The 13,751-nt window shown below is 42.1% G+C and overlaps 1 protein-coding gene across 1 annotated transcript in view; it reads left to right on the forward strand.

The window, feature by feature from the left end:
* Positions 1 to 1,840: 1,840 nt before the first annotated feature.
* LOC308040256 (amine oxidase [flavin-containing] A-like) overlaps positions 1,841 to 13,751 on the forward strand; it is a gene marked incomplete at both ends in the record, with an annotated part of 39,966 nt that continues 28,055 nt past the window's right edge. The window contains one exon of the mRNA XM_080344161.1: positions 1,841 to 1,886. Coding sequence (XP_080200287.1) covers positions 1,841 to 1,886 — 46 coding nt within the window. The remainder of the gene's footprint in view (positions 1,887 to 13,751) is intronic.

Consider the following 13,751-nt stretch of genomic DNA (forward strand, 5'->3'; position numbering starts at 1 on the left):
ACTGCATTTCCCATTTCAGAATACGTATCACTCTCAGTCTCAGACTTTCCCCTCTTGCTCACTTTACTCTGGTATGCGAGCAGCAGCGATCCCAGCAATAATAAACTTCTGTGTCAGTAGATGATTTCTCAGAGCAGCAGGCATCTTCTTGTTCTTCTTATTTGCACCTGCTATTGCATGTCTGCAGCTAATGCAACAAAGTTAATTAGCACTGTACATCTACTTCACTTTCTAAAGCACCTATTTTGGAAGAAGATCCTTTATTCTGTCTCTCATAGAGAAGCCTGATGATTTCATAGATGTTTCTGCCTTCAGTCACTGTTATCATAGAATCATAGAATAGTTTGGGTTGGAAGGGACTTTCACACTTCATCTAGTCCAACCTTCCTGCCATGAGCAGGGACATCTTCAACTAGATCAGGTTGCTCAGAGCCCCATCCAGCCTAGCCTGGAATGTCTCCAGGGATGGGAGTCTGTGCAACCTGTGCCAGTGTTTCACCACCCTTTTAGTAAAAAAAAAAATAATTCCTTATATCTAGTCTGAATCTCCCCTCTTTTACTTTAAAACTTTTACCCCTTGTCCTACTGTAACAGGTCCTGCTAAAAAGTCTGTTCCCATCTTTCTTATAAGACCACTTTAAGTACTGAAAGGCCTCAATAAGGTCTCCCTGGAGACTTCTTCAGGCTGAATAACCCTAACTTTCTCAGCCTTTCATCATAGGAGATGTGTTTCATCTCTCTGGTCATTTTTGTGGCACTCCTCTGGACCCACTTGAATAGGTCCATATCTTGCTTATTTGGTACAACCCAAAAGTCCTATTTTTTTCCACTGTAAGAAAGCCAAGGCATTTCTGAGGACACTGACTATGTAGTATTGCACTCTCATTCAATTCTTTGGTCATATCCAGGCATGGTATATGATTGCAGAATTGGGCATCTCTCAGAACTTATATCAATATTTAACATGAAGTGGCATTAGGATTTTCTGTAATTGTGTGAACTGTAAAGGTCTTCTGTGCTTACTTGGCAGGGGATGGACAGGATCTCTATTTTTTCTCCTTAGCTTCACAGAGATGACATTTACCCTTTGGAAATAAAAATTGTACAAGCTGTAAAGTGCATGAAAAAATCACAACCACCATGTATTTCTGAGCAGCAATAGTAGAAGTGCAAACAAAATCGGTATTTTGGCAACCAGTTGTTATTTCAGTCTTTGGGAAGCTACTTTCATGCAAAGATTAACCTTTCATTCCCCAGTTCACAGACCAAGTGCTATTCGATCATAGTACAAGGTGAAGCTTGTACACTGCTGCAACATGGGACACTGCAGCTCCATGGATATTCTCCCCTCCCACACTCACCGCTGGAAATTTTAGTAAATGAAAAGGTTTTAGAGAGTGCGGGCTGACAAAGCCTGAAGCAGTCACTGTCATCCGTCTGCCTCCAGCCCTCCTGGAGCACCGGGGACAGGCTGGTGCGAAACCCAGCCGGTACTGAGCCGGGCCCAGGCACAAAATTTACCCAGAGGCAGCGTGGGGCAGCTGCTTTCCCCCAGCGACCCCAGCCACCCTCCCGCTCTCCCGCCACCCGCACCGCCCCGTCGGGACGGGCCCCGCCCGAAAGCCCGAACCGGGCGGGAGGGCGAGGACTGGAGGGGCGTGGCTGGGAAAGATCCCTTAGGTGGTAACCATTGGTGGAGGTTGTGGGGGACCCGCCCAGGGGCGGGTCCGGGGCGGGCGGGACGGCGCGGCGCTGTCCGCCCCACAGAGCCGGGCCGAGGCTGGAGCTGGAGCCGCCGGCGCCGCGGGAGGGAGTGAGCGACCAGGACGGCGGCAGCGCCATGGCCGAGAAGTACGACGTGGTCGTGGTTGGGGGCGGCATCTCAGGTGGGTCCGGGGGAGAGCGGTGCGGCCACCGCGCATCCGACGGCCGTTCTGGGGTCATCACCCCGGGAGCGGTCCCGGAGCCCGTCCTGCGGGCGGGGACGGCGGGGGGACACGGGTGCTCCCGGCCGAGCAGCCCGGGGGCTGGAAGCGGCGGGTCTAGGGGTGGCTTGTTCTCACAGCTGGCGTTGGGCGATGGTCTTCGGGGGCTTCAGATAAACTGGGAAAAAAAAAAGGGGGGGGGGGGGGAAGAAATATCGATGTCGATATTTTAGGACGTATCTTTTTGTGTTGATGAGTACTTCGTGCTCATCTGAAGAGAATTCATAGGAAAACTGACTTTATAATTTTCCACAGGTGTAGGAGAATGCAGGGATACAGGCTGGGATTTCTGCATCACAGGAAATATGATGTTTTCAAATTGTGGGGTTTTAGGTTGATCTTGCAGTGCTGGTGCTTGTATTCTTTTGATAAATACTGCAGAAAGTCATCTGGGAATATCTGCAAAAACACGTTGGGTTTTGTTACTGTGAGAAGAACTGTATTCCATAGACAGCCAAATTCTCCTAATGCAACAGACTTGGAAAAGTACTTTACAAAATGCTATTCAGATTCAGATCTCTTTTAACATTAGCAAGTGCATTGTGGTTTCGGATTGTTGTCCTTAAAAATTAAGTAATTATTCTAATGGAACCTGATGGTACCTAGGATGAGAATGCTGGTATGTTGGAGAAATTCTGTGTTTCGTTTGTCCATCAGATAAACACTGTCTTAGCAGCTTTGGCCAGATTTCACTTTTCAGGGAGTGTTTACTTCATTAGTGATTCAGGAAAGATGAGTTATGTGACTGCGTGACTTCAGTGATACTACAGCCATTATTGCTATAGCTAAAATTAGTTTTTATTAGGACTGAGAAGGTGTCCTTTAATCTGCAGTCTATTAATGCACAAACCAGCAAATTGTTTACTTAATTGCATTATTTCATTTGCTAAGAGAAAAATAATTGTTTAAATAATTATTTGTGATAAGGTAATTCTGTAAATAATCTGTAGTATTGCTGAACAGAAAGAAAGATTTCGGACCCAGATTTCTTGCTTTTTGGTTTACCAGCTGCCTGGGTGTTTTCCTGCTAACACAAGCATTTGGTCTTTGTCTTTAAGGTTCTTGTAATACACAGAGTGCCCTTAGGGAATTACCACCCATACTGTGGGCAGCTCCTGGCAACCTGATCTTAACATGGTTATTAGGGATCTTGGGAAACTCTTCCTCCTTTTAGGATACCTTGCTCCTCCGTCTTTCCAACCTCTGGCAGTGTTTTGGAAAATGCATTGCGCAATTCTAAGTAATATCTTGCCTCACTGGTGCAAGAATCAGTAGCATACTTCAGAACACTTACACCTTGGACTAAAGCCTGGTGTGGGGTCTGAAATGGAGCCAAACAGGAAATTTCAAGGCTTTACACTCCCAGAAAATTTGTCAGTGGCATTAGGAAGACAAATAAACATGTCACAGCGCTCTTGGGGTACAGGAACATTTTTCTTGTTGTGGAAACCCTTATGTCATACTAGTGGCATAGAAATTGGTCTTTGCCTATTACGAGTTAGAACAGACATCATTTTAAGAAAGCAGCCTTTGAAAAATGGACAATTAATGCTTTATTTCGTAATTAATCCGTCTTTGTAATTCCTATCAGCTCTTAGTTTGTTTTGCTTTTCACACAGCTTCCCTATCGCTGTTCTTCCTGTACAAATATAGCTACACCTCAGTTCTGTAAGAGGCTGCAAGACAGGGCTGCTTTCTGGTCTTAAAAGAAATAATCTGCATCTACACTTTTGGTTCTGGTGAGATAAATAGTAAAACACGCTCCAGTATGGACAGGGTTTCTCCTTCTACATGTCTCTGACTCCAGTCTTGACTTGCTGCTGCTTTTGTATCTGAAGATATATTTGAAATTGCCTCATCTGATAAGATTACTGTCTTGTCTCATTTTACCATATCTTAAAAACTCATTACCTGATACTTGCGGGAGAGGGTGAGAAACTTTGGGATAAACTGGTTCTTTACTAGGAATACATGAAATGTATTTCAGGTGTAAGCATGCTACTTGTTGTATTGCAGACTTCCCAGCAGTGAGATTGTGGCTTTTAAAAATATTTGTACAAGATTTGGAAAATGAAGCTCAAATCCTGATTGGCATCTCTGGAGATATCTATTCCTTAATGTGAAGTATGGTCTTGAGAGCCACTCTGTACAGCCCAAGGCACAGGTCTTGCTCATGCTCCTGCTGTCTGTACCCATGCGTCTGTACGTGGCCCTTCACAGGGACACAGAACCCACTCTGCCTGTAGGAAGCGGCAACGTAGGAATCAAGGGACCTTCTGCAAAGAGTGCTTCACAGCAGGGAAGTTCTTGCAAGATGAACTTGGCTCTTGTGGCCTCTACTGCTGAGATTTGTCTGCTGTACCCCATGGAATCATGTTGAAACGGTCCAGATGGCATCAGCAAGTGCGTTTGGACCCCTACAGAAAGGGAGCTGCAGAGCTTGGGCTAGATTCCTCTTTTTACATGGGCGTGCATGTTAAAAAATGTGAATGGTGGCCAGGAAAGGCCCCAGGCACATGTTTGTATCATTCTTAATGGATAGTGTCCCCTATAACACAGTTAATATTAATTATAACATTTTATACTCAAACATATTAGATAAACTGATGCCTGAAGTTAAAGACTTTCCCTATAGCCACGGGGGGTTCTCGTTTGTATGCCCTGAATATTGCTCCCATTTTCTATTTATAGGGGTTTTCTACCGAAATGAAGAGGGTGTTCTGGCTTAAATTGATTTTGATCTTTTTCTTCTGCATTTGTTTTCTTGTGCATGTTTGTTAAACACAATAAGCTGACAGCATGTGATGTGCCATGGATGCTTGTCTGATCAGTTGGAAGGACTGTAAACGTAACATCCCATCAGACAGTCCTCTGATGCTTGGGTTAAGGGGCTACATTAGTTGAGGACTAGGAGATTGTCATCCTCTATGTGGACTAACTACTGTATTAACAGTTTACAGAAGTTGTCCCTTTTATGCAGGAAGTTACCGCCCTATTTTTGACACATCATCCCCATCCCAGCTCTGTTATCCGTTCCCCAAGCTAAGACCATAATTACGGGGAAATTCGGATTTTGGCTCCGTAGCCCTAGGATAGGGCATACCAGCTTGCTCTGAGGCAAGACATGAGTTGTAAGGAGGTCTGGGATGCTCTGTCAGTCCTTGTGAACTGTTCATTAACAACCAGGCAGCACTAAGTGCTTGAAGAGTTTTGTCAGAAACCTCAGATATTTCAGCTTTTGAGAGCTAGAAAATGGCTACTGCTTACCTAGAACCTGTAATTCCTCAAAACTTTCTAACTGACCTTATTGGGGCATATTTTCACATGGATAACAAAATGTGCTGTGTTGACTCAAAGGCTACCTCCTTGCCAAATTGCAAGTTGCTGCTAGAACTTCCAAAATAGGAGAAAAAAAAAAAAAGCCAACGGTTTTCAAAATCAAAGAAGAATGTTTGTTTCGTGAAGGGTTAGAAATAGCCAGCCAATTTTGACTAAGATTTTCCAGAAAAAAAAAGAGTCAGCCTGAAAAACACACTCTGAAAATTCAAGCTTAAGTAGTTCAAAAGTTGGCAAAAAAATAAAAAAAAAAAGAATGTAAGCAAAACACCCCAACTTTTTCAACTTGAATCTTAGGGTACATCCGTATGCCAGCCTCACCTTACACATGAATTTTGGACACTGGAAGCCCAGTTTATCAAAAGATGGCATGGGGAATTTAAAACGTTTGTCTGAGTAACGCAAATCAGAGACACGTCAGATAAGAAGTATGTCCAGAAGCAGGCAAGTCCAAGAGAACTTGCATGCAAGTATCTTTTGGAAGAAATTTCAGCACATCATGTTACAAACAGAAGACACAAGGGAAACACAGCCATAATTGAAACTTGCACTGAAGATTATCGTTCTTTGACACGGATAGTTCTTATTTCCAAATGAAACCACGTTTGTTCTTAGCTCAAAACAGGGAGATCTCATGACTCAACAAAATAGACACTTAGATTTGCCAGCCACGTACAGAAAACAGCACTGTTTTCTGTTGCACTTGTGGAGGGATCAAAGTGCCACAAATTGTAGGAGAATCTGGGTTGTAAAAATAGTAGTAATTAGTCTTTATATTGAAACAAAACATATGCTATACTATTAAGGCTTTTTTTTTTCTCCTCTTCATAGAAGAGCACTATGCGTTGGCATCTCCTGCTCCATGGTGTGTGATTGACAGCTCCACCACTCGAGCTACCTACGCATTGGCTGTAGTCTCTGAGTGAAAGACCAAATGATGACGAAATGCAGATTTTCCTTGCCTGCTATAATGGCACCACGACTTATGTTATATACTGCTCTGTTTGTTATGACAGCATGCCAAGCTGCTGGTGGGTGGTAGTGTCAGATAAACTGTCAAATACACAGTTACTGGTAGAAGATATAATCAGTCCCACCTTTGTAAATCTAGAATAGTTTTCAGTAGATTTTTTTTCTAGTGTTACTTCTAAATTTACCCAGAATTTGACCTGTAGGAATGTCATAGCTGGTTCCTAAAATGTATCCTGTGTTCATCTCTTTGCATCTGCCCTGTGCTGGGCTCCGGCTACCCCATTTCTTCCGTTTCTTTCTAGATCCAAGAGGAAAGCTGATAATTGGCGATAATATTGTCACTTGATACCAGAAATTCCTATAAGCCGTTTTTTTTGGATGCAGAAATAAATATAAATGTTTCACAGATCTCTCAGTTCCCCATATACTGCTTGCAAGCTGACTGCCATTATGAGAATAGTTTACAGCAGGAACAAAACATTCAGACCCCTATATAAAATGTAATAGATGATATGTACAATACTCACGAATAAGCAGAAATACGAATTTTCATTTGCCATCTTCTGCATCATGTGTTCTGATGTTTTGCTCCTAAACATGCAAAACCTTATGATGTGGGGCATGGATTTTGGTTAAGACACTCCTTTGCATTATGCTCAGTGCTAGATGTTTTGTTTTGGCCAAAATATGGTTGTGATGTGTTCATTATACAACCAGATGTAGAAATATTATTATTTTCTTCATCTTTCATCATATTCTTCATGTGGTTTTCTATGGTAGATGCATCATTTAAAAACATTGTCTAACCCAGGGGGTAACCTGTAGAGTCACAGCTGGTTCTGCTCCTGAGTGAAGAATGTGTCAGGTTTGTTTCTGACAAAACCACAGCGTACACTAGCATGATTTATAGGTTAGCAAATTCAGAGCTCCTAAGAGAGTACTGTAAACCTATGGTTTATCCTTGAGGAACAGATGTTGCACCATGCCTCAGGCTTAAGTGAAAGGTGTTGAAAGGTAGGAAAGAGTATTAGCTTGGTAGGTCTGTAGTTTTAAGAGTGTTATTTTCTACAGCTAGCGAAAGAAATAGCCAAGTAGTTAGGACAGATCTCTAAATATTCTAGCGTAACAAAACCAGGAATGGGACAGGTATTATGTCTTTCCCAGGAATACCAGTGCTGATGTTCTTCATATTTGTGGTAACGATGTTGTTCAGTTTTGCAGCAACATTTTTTCACATATGTATTTAGCTGAAGATCACCAATTAACTGCCAAGAATTTATTCTGCATACTGACCAAAACAGATATCAACAGTTAGAAAATGGGCATAATTACCTTGGATGTTCCCATAAAGTAGAAAGTATCAAAACATCATAATTTTAACTGGTGATACTTATTTTAATATGTAAGGGGAAGGAAGATGCTCCATTTCTAACTGTGTGCTTATACTAGTTAACCTTTTTCTGCCTTTGTTTTGGGGGGAGGAGGACAGAGTTATTCTGGGGAAGCATTGTTTACTGCAATGGGCTCCGGGCTTGAAAATCACAGTGGGTGTGTACGGAGAAGTAGATTCAGCCTCGGGATACAATTCCTTCTTCCTGCCCACTGTGTTTCTGTTAACATTGTCCATGAGAATCTGTCTTTGTACCCTTCAGAACAAGGCTTGCGTCTGTTGAAAGTGTTTAGACAGTAGTGCCATTGAAAGCAGTTAGAGTGGCTTCATCTCGGTTGGACAATGTACTCTGTAATAGAAAATATTTATTCTCTTTTGTTTGAAATCTCTGGTGAATCAACTGGATTATTTTTGATGGGGGCGGGGGGAAGAATTTACAAAAAAGAAATGGAAAATATTTACCTGGAAATTATGAAATAGATAAATGCAACCTCATCCCCGTTATCAAGTATTCTAAAACAAGGATTGAGAAAGAACATATGGAAAGATAAAATGCAGTTTCTGATAAACAGAAAGTTAGCAATGTTTTGGTATTAGGCAACACTGAAGAAGAAATGAATGTAGACTTGTGATCCGCAGTGTATATTCCTGCTGTTTTGTGCAAATTTAAGGGGCTGTAATTTAATCAATAAGTTTTTTCATTTTCTGTGGCATTTTTAAGGCTTCAAATCTTTAGTCTGTGAAGGAAAACAGTTCTTTAATTCTCAGTCTTCTATATGTTGTTGCCCATTAGTGATTTCTCTGGTCGGTTTGATGTAACTCAATACATTTTAACTACATTTTTAAATTTATTTAAGTACTATCATGTGTACAAAAATGCCAATGAAAGAAAATCGAGGGTGGGGGAGAAAGAGAAGAAAGAAGTGAGGAGATTTTGCCCTACAGTCACAGTAGAAATGTTTTGTGTCTCTTATTGACAGGTTCATGTTTACTTGGCAAACAGACTTCTAGGTGAATAATGAGAGCTGATTCAAAGGTGACCATTGCCAGATTTAATTACTCAATTGCGTTTGGAAAAAGTTAAGTCTTCCATCAGGGAAGCAGTAAAATTAATTGCAGCATTAGCATGCTGTTGCAGTGGAACTTTAATGAGGATATATCGACAATTGTCTCACTTTACTGATGTATTATGCAAAAAAAAAAAAAAGTTTAAAAAGTATTCCCCTGCTAAGATTAGAAAAATGTAGCACTTTTCCAGAAAGATGGTTTTTTCCTTATGTTAAAGCTTACTAGAACAGTGCAATAATGGGTTAGTAGTTTCTCACACAAGGTAATTCTCCCACTCCATGTACAGTACGGTGGATTAGCAAGGATTTTACAAAGGAATGTAGTAATTTGGTTTTGGTAAACTTTCAGCCCGATGGTGGGTGCATAAAAGGCAAATGCACTTTGTCAAAGAAGCTAGCAAGTACGCAAGCAATGTAGCTAGAAAACCAGCAGAAAACCAGCAGACAGTTACCTTTTCAGTAGTAACAGGTAATTTTCTCTGCCTTTGTTTTCGTGTGCTTAATATAATACATATGTAGTGGCCTCAGTTTGAAGGGTTAAACGGTTAATGGTGTCAGAATATCATCACTCTCCTTCACTGCCCTTCATTACCCTGTATGGATACTGCCCTGGCATGTTTGGGAGATGCTCAGCATACATCATGGGAAAGATGCTGGTGATTTTTGCTTCCAGTCATGGTGTGTCAGTTAATCTGTTTGATGTACTGGATTTACAGAGCCTAGATTTTGAAAAGTAGAATCACTATACTATTACTATAGACTTACTATCACACTTTCAGCCTGACCTCCATCCCTGGAAAGGTCATGGAGCAGCTCATTCTGGACATCATCTTCAAGCATGTGGAGGAAAAGGAGTTTATCAGGAGTAGTCAGCATGGGTTCACCAAGGGGAAATCATGTTTGACCAACCTGATTGCGTTCTATGATGTATGACTGGCTGGGTAGACGAGGGGAGAGCAGTGGCAGTTGTCCACCTTGACTTCAGCAAGGCTTTTGACACCGTCTCTCACAACATCCTCATAGGCAAGCTCAGGAAGTGCGGGCTGGATGAATGTACTGTGAGATGGATCATGAACTGGTGGGATGACAGAGCTCAGAGGGTTGTGATCAATGGTGAAGAGTCTGACTGGAGGCCTGTAGTTAGTGGGGTTCCCCAGGGTCAGCGTTAGGTCCAGTCTTGTTCAACCTATTCATCAAGGACCTGAATGAAGTGACTGAGTGCACCCTCAGCAGGTTTGCTGATGATACCAAACTGAGAGGAAGGGCCAACACAGCAGAAGGCTGTGCTGCCATTCAGTGAGACCTGGACAGGCTGGAGGACTGGGCAGAGAAGAACCTGATGAAGTTTAACAAGGGCAAGTGAAGGGTCTGTACCTGGGAAGGAATAACCCCAGGCACCAGTACAGGTCAGGAGTGGACCTTCTGGAAAGCAGCTCTGCAGAAAAGGACTTGGGAGTTCTGAGTGTCAGCAGATTGACCTTGAGTCAACAATGTGCCCTTGTGGCCAAGAAGGACAACGGTGTCCCGTGGTGCATTAAGAAGAGTGAGACCAGCAGGTTGAGGGAGGTTATCCTCCTCCTCTACTCTGTCCTGGTGAGGCTGCATCTGGAGTCCTGTGCTCAGTTCTGAGTTCCCCAGTTTAAGAAGGACAAGGAATTACTGGAAGGAGTCCAGCAGGAGGCTACGAAGATTATTAGGGGCCTAGAGCACCTTTCTTATAAGACTGAGGGAATTGGGTCTGTTCAGCCTGGGGAAGAGAAGGTTTAAAGGGGATCTCATCAATGTTTATAAATATCTCAAGGACCGAATGTCAAGAGGATGGGACCAGACTGCTTTCAGTGGTGCCCAACAATAGGATGAGGGGCAACAGGCACAGACTGAAGCACAGGAGGTTCCATCTGAACATGAGGAAAAACTTCTTTACCTTGAGGATGCCAGAGCACTGGAACAGGCTGCCCAAGAGAGGTTGTGGAGTCTCCTTCTCTGGAGACATTCAAAACCCATCTGGACACATTCCTGTGTGATCTGCTCTAGGTGAACCTGCCTTATCAGGCAGGTTGGACTAGATAATCTCCAGAGGCCCCTTCCAACCCTAGCCATTCTGTAACCATTCTTGTAATCCCAGTATTGAGGCAACTTGGAATTACTCTTGTAAACACTAATCTGATAAAGGCTTCCTTAAAAATAGGGCAATATTTCCCTCATTATGGATCTCAATTGGGAACTGAGCTCAGGTCTCTTAAGTCCCAGCCTTGTGCAATATCTGTAGAGTTGAACATTTTTCTCCTATGAGGTTGAGACATGCTTTGTCGTATTTTCCATTAGACTACATACAAAATTCAGTATTGTTCAGCGTCTCTGTTTCAGCCATGGTCTATGTCTGGTTGTCTGCAGGTTGGCATAAATCCATCTTAGTTTCTTTTTTTTTTTTTTTTTTTTTTTTAGCTGTATATCCAGTGTTTTGATGCACTTGAAACTACTTTGCTTGATAGGATTATGACAATTTTCTGAAATGAAAGCAGCAGTAGTATCATCTGTAGCAGCAGTAATTCTGAGTCCTTCATAGTGCTGCAAAATCAATAGGGACAGAGCTCTCCTGCATGGTGCCTTCAGACAGGTGGGAGCTTGGTGTGAGATTGCCATAGAAACCCTTGTGGTGGATGTATAAGTCATCTTGCGTTATTTATTCTCATCTAATAACAAGTGAATTTCTACAGCCAGATACTTCAAATGAGGCATGGTTTTGGCAGTCTCCTTTCATCTTTCTGAGGCAAGTAATCTATTTCTAATTCTTAGAATTAGAGTAATATCTGGAAAGAGCATGGCCGGTGATTTGCGATGATTTGCAGCTTTATCTCTAGGCTACACTTGGAGGAGGTGGAGGAAGCAATGGGGCACAACAGAAGCTTCAGCTGTAATAGACATGTCTGTGCTGCAGTCATACAGGACTACACAGGTGCCTTTGAAATACCTGGCATGAGGCTTGTCTGTGGCCTGAGACATCACAGCCCAGTACTGGATTTGGCCCTGTATGGCATGCTCGCAGGTCTTGGTGGATATCCCCAATATCAGCCTTGAGAAAAGAAAGCTTAGGGGAGACCTCATCACCAATTTCCAGTATTTAAGGGGTAACTACAAAGAAGATGGGGACTCCCTTTTTACAAGGAGTCACACTGAAAAGACAAGGGGCAATGGGTATAAGTTGTTCCTGGAGAGATTCCGATTAGACACAAGAGAGAAATTTTTCACTCTGAGAACAATCAGCCATTGGAATAATCTCCCCAGGGAAGTGATGGATTCCCCAACATCAGACACTTTTGAGACTCCACTGGACAGGGTGCTGGGCCATCTTGTCCAGATTGTGCTTTTGCCAAGAAAGGTTGGACCAGATGATTCTTGTGGTCCCTTCCAACCTGGTGTTCTATGATTTTATGAATATCCTAGGACATTATGGCTGGTATCAGAGCCAACGTGCTCTGGAAGGCTATTGTTTTAGACTAGCGCTCTCATTACAGGAGGTCCTTATAGTATGAAGGTCCTGCCTTCCGCCTTGACAGCTCCTGGAAGATGTGTGATGCCCTCTGGGTAAGTAGGGGAGGTGGGAGGCTAGCTCCATGTGGCCTGAGGGGAGCTGAGCAGGCAGGGACAGGGCAAGGGACTGGAAAGGAGAGGATCTCATTCCTTCCTGTCTCTCATTATCACCCCATTGATCAAACAAATAAATGTTTTCTCTCTGGCATCCGGTCCTGTAGAGGGTACTGGAACAGCAACAAAAGTCTTGAAAATTCAAGTTATGGAGAAGATAAAGGCAAACTATGCCATCTATTTGGAGGTTAATTGTGTATCAAAAGCATGTAGGCTTCATGACCTGTGGGATGCTTAAGATATACCTGTGGAAGCCCCTGTATCTGGTGCACTTTGGTCACACCAGAATGGAGCTGAAAAGCTGGGTTTGACAGACAGTTACATAGAGCTACTCCATGTGTAGGTGTTGTTGCTAGCCCTTCATTTTAAAAGAAACACGTTTCCATGCTTTAAACAAAGAAACATGTAGTAATAATATTTTTCAGCAACATATTTTGCCATGTTTTTATTTCTGAGTTGGACTCTCTCCCAGTTGCCAGTAAGCCATCGCTGTCTAAATGTATCTCTTGCCATTTCCCAGTCTGTGTAGCTCTGAAGCCTTTTTTTTGGGGGGACCACTATCTATGGTGGCACTTGGGTTAACAATAATGGAACTAAAAACTTGTAAGGCTATAATGCAGGAGGTACAGTTTAAAAAGCAAACAGGTTAGAGAACCTCAGTCATGTTACAATGTGTTCTTCATCCTTTAGAAGTCCTTCTTTATTTGGATGTATTGTATAATTAAGCCATAAACTCGTAATAAGCTCCATTTCCAATCAAGTCCATTGCAACTGTTATTCTTCCTAAACAACCGTGGCTTGAATATAGATACCATATACTGCATGAAATATAGTCTTAGACAATGAGGATTTGCAATTTTTTTTTTCACACCTAGGCCAGATTTTTGCTGTTTTGTGTTCTATAGGGTAACACACGAATGCACTGTGCATTTTTTCAAAACTTGTATATCTACAGTAAACTTTCTTACGAAAGAATTACCCACTCATGCTGGAGTGCCCAGTGGTATTTACATAGAATAGAGAAATTAAGGCTTTTATTTTATACATGTAGGAAATCCACTTTTTTGTGACAAAACCCACTATATATTTTGAAAAATCATTTTTCCTCAAGTAAAAGAAGATTAAGAAAATACAGTAGTTTGTGTTTGCAACATTCTAGACTCATGTCTTTTATGTTTGTGTTGCGGACAAAGAGAACATAATCACTGAAAGGACTGAAGAATTTATTATAAAAAAATTGTAAAATGTCCGTAGACTTCCATGTAGAAAAAAAAATAATCAAAAATTACTGAAAGAAATTAGATCAAATTATAAGATGTTTGCTTCATTGACAAATGGTTTGCATTAAAAAAAGAA

The sequence above is a fragment of the Nesoenas mayeri genome (assembly GCF_963082525.1).
Source record: "Nesoenas mayeri genome assembly, chromosome: 1".
In the NCBI taxonomy this organism is placed as follows: Eukaryota; Metazoa; Chordata; class Aves; order Columbiformes; family Columbidae; genus Nesoenas; species Nesoenas mayeri.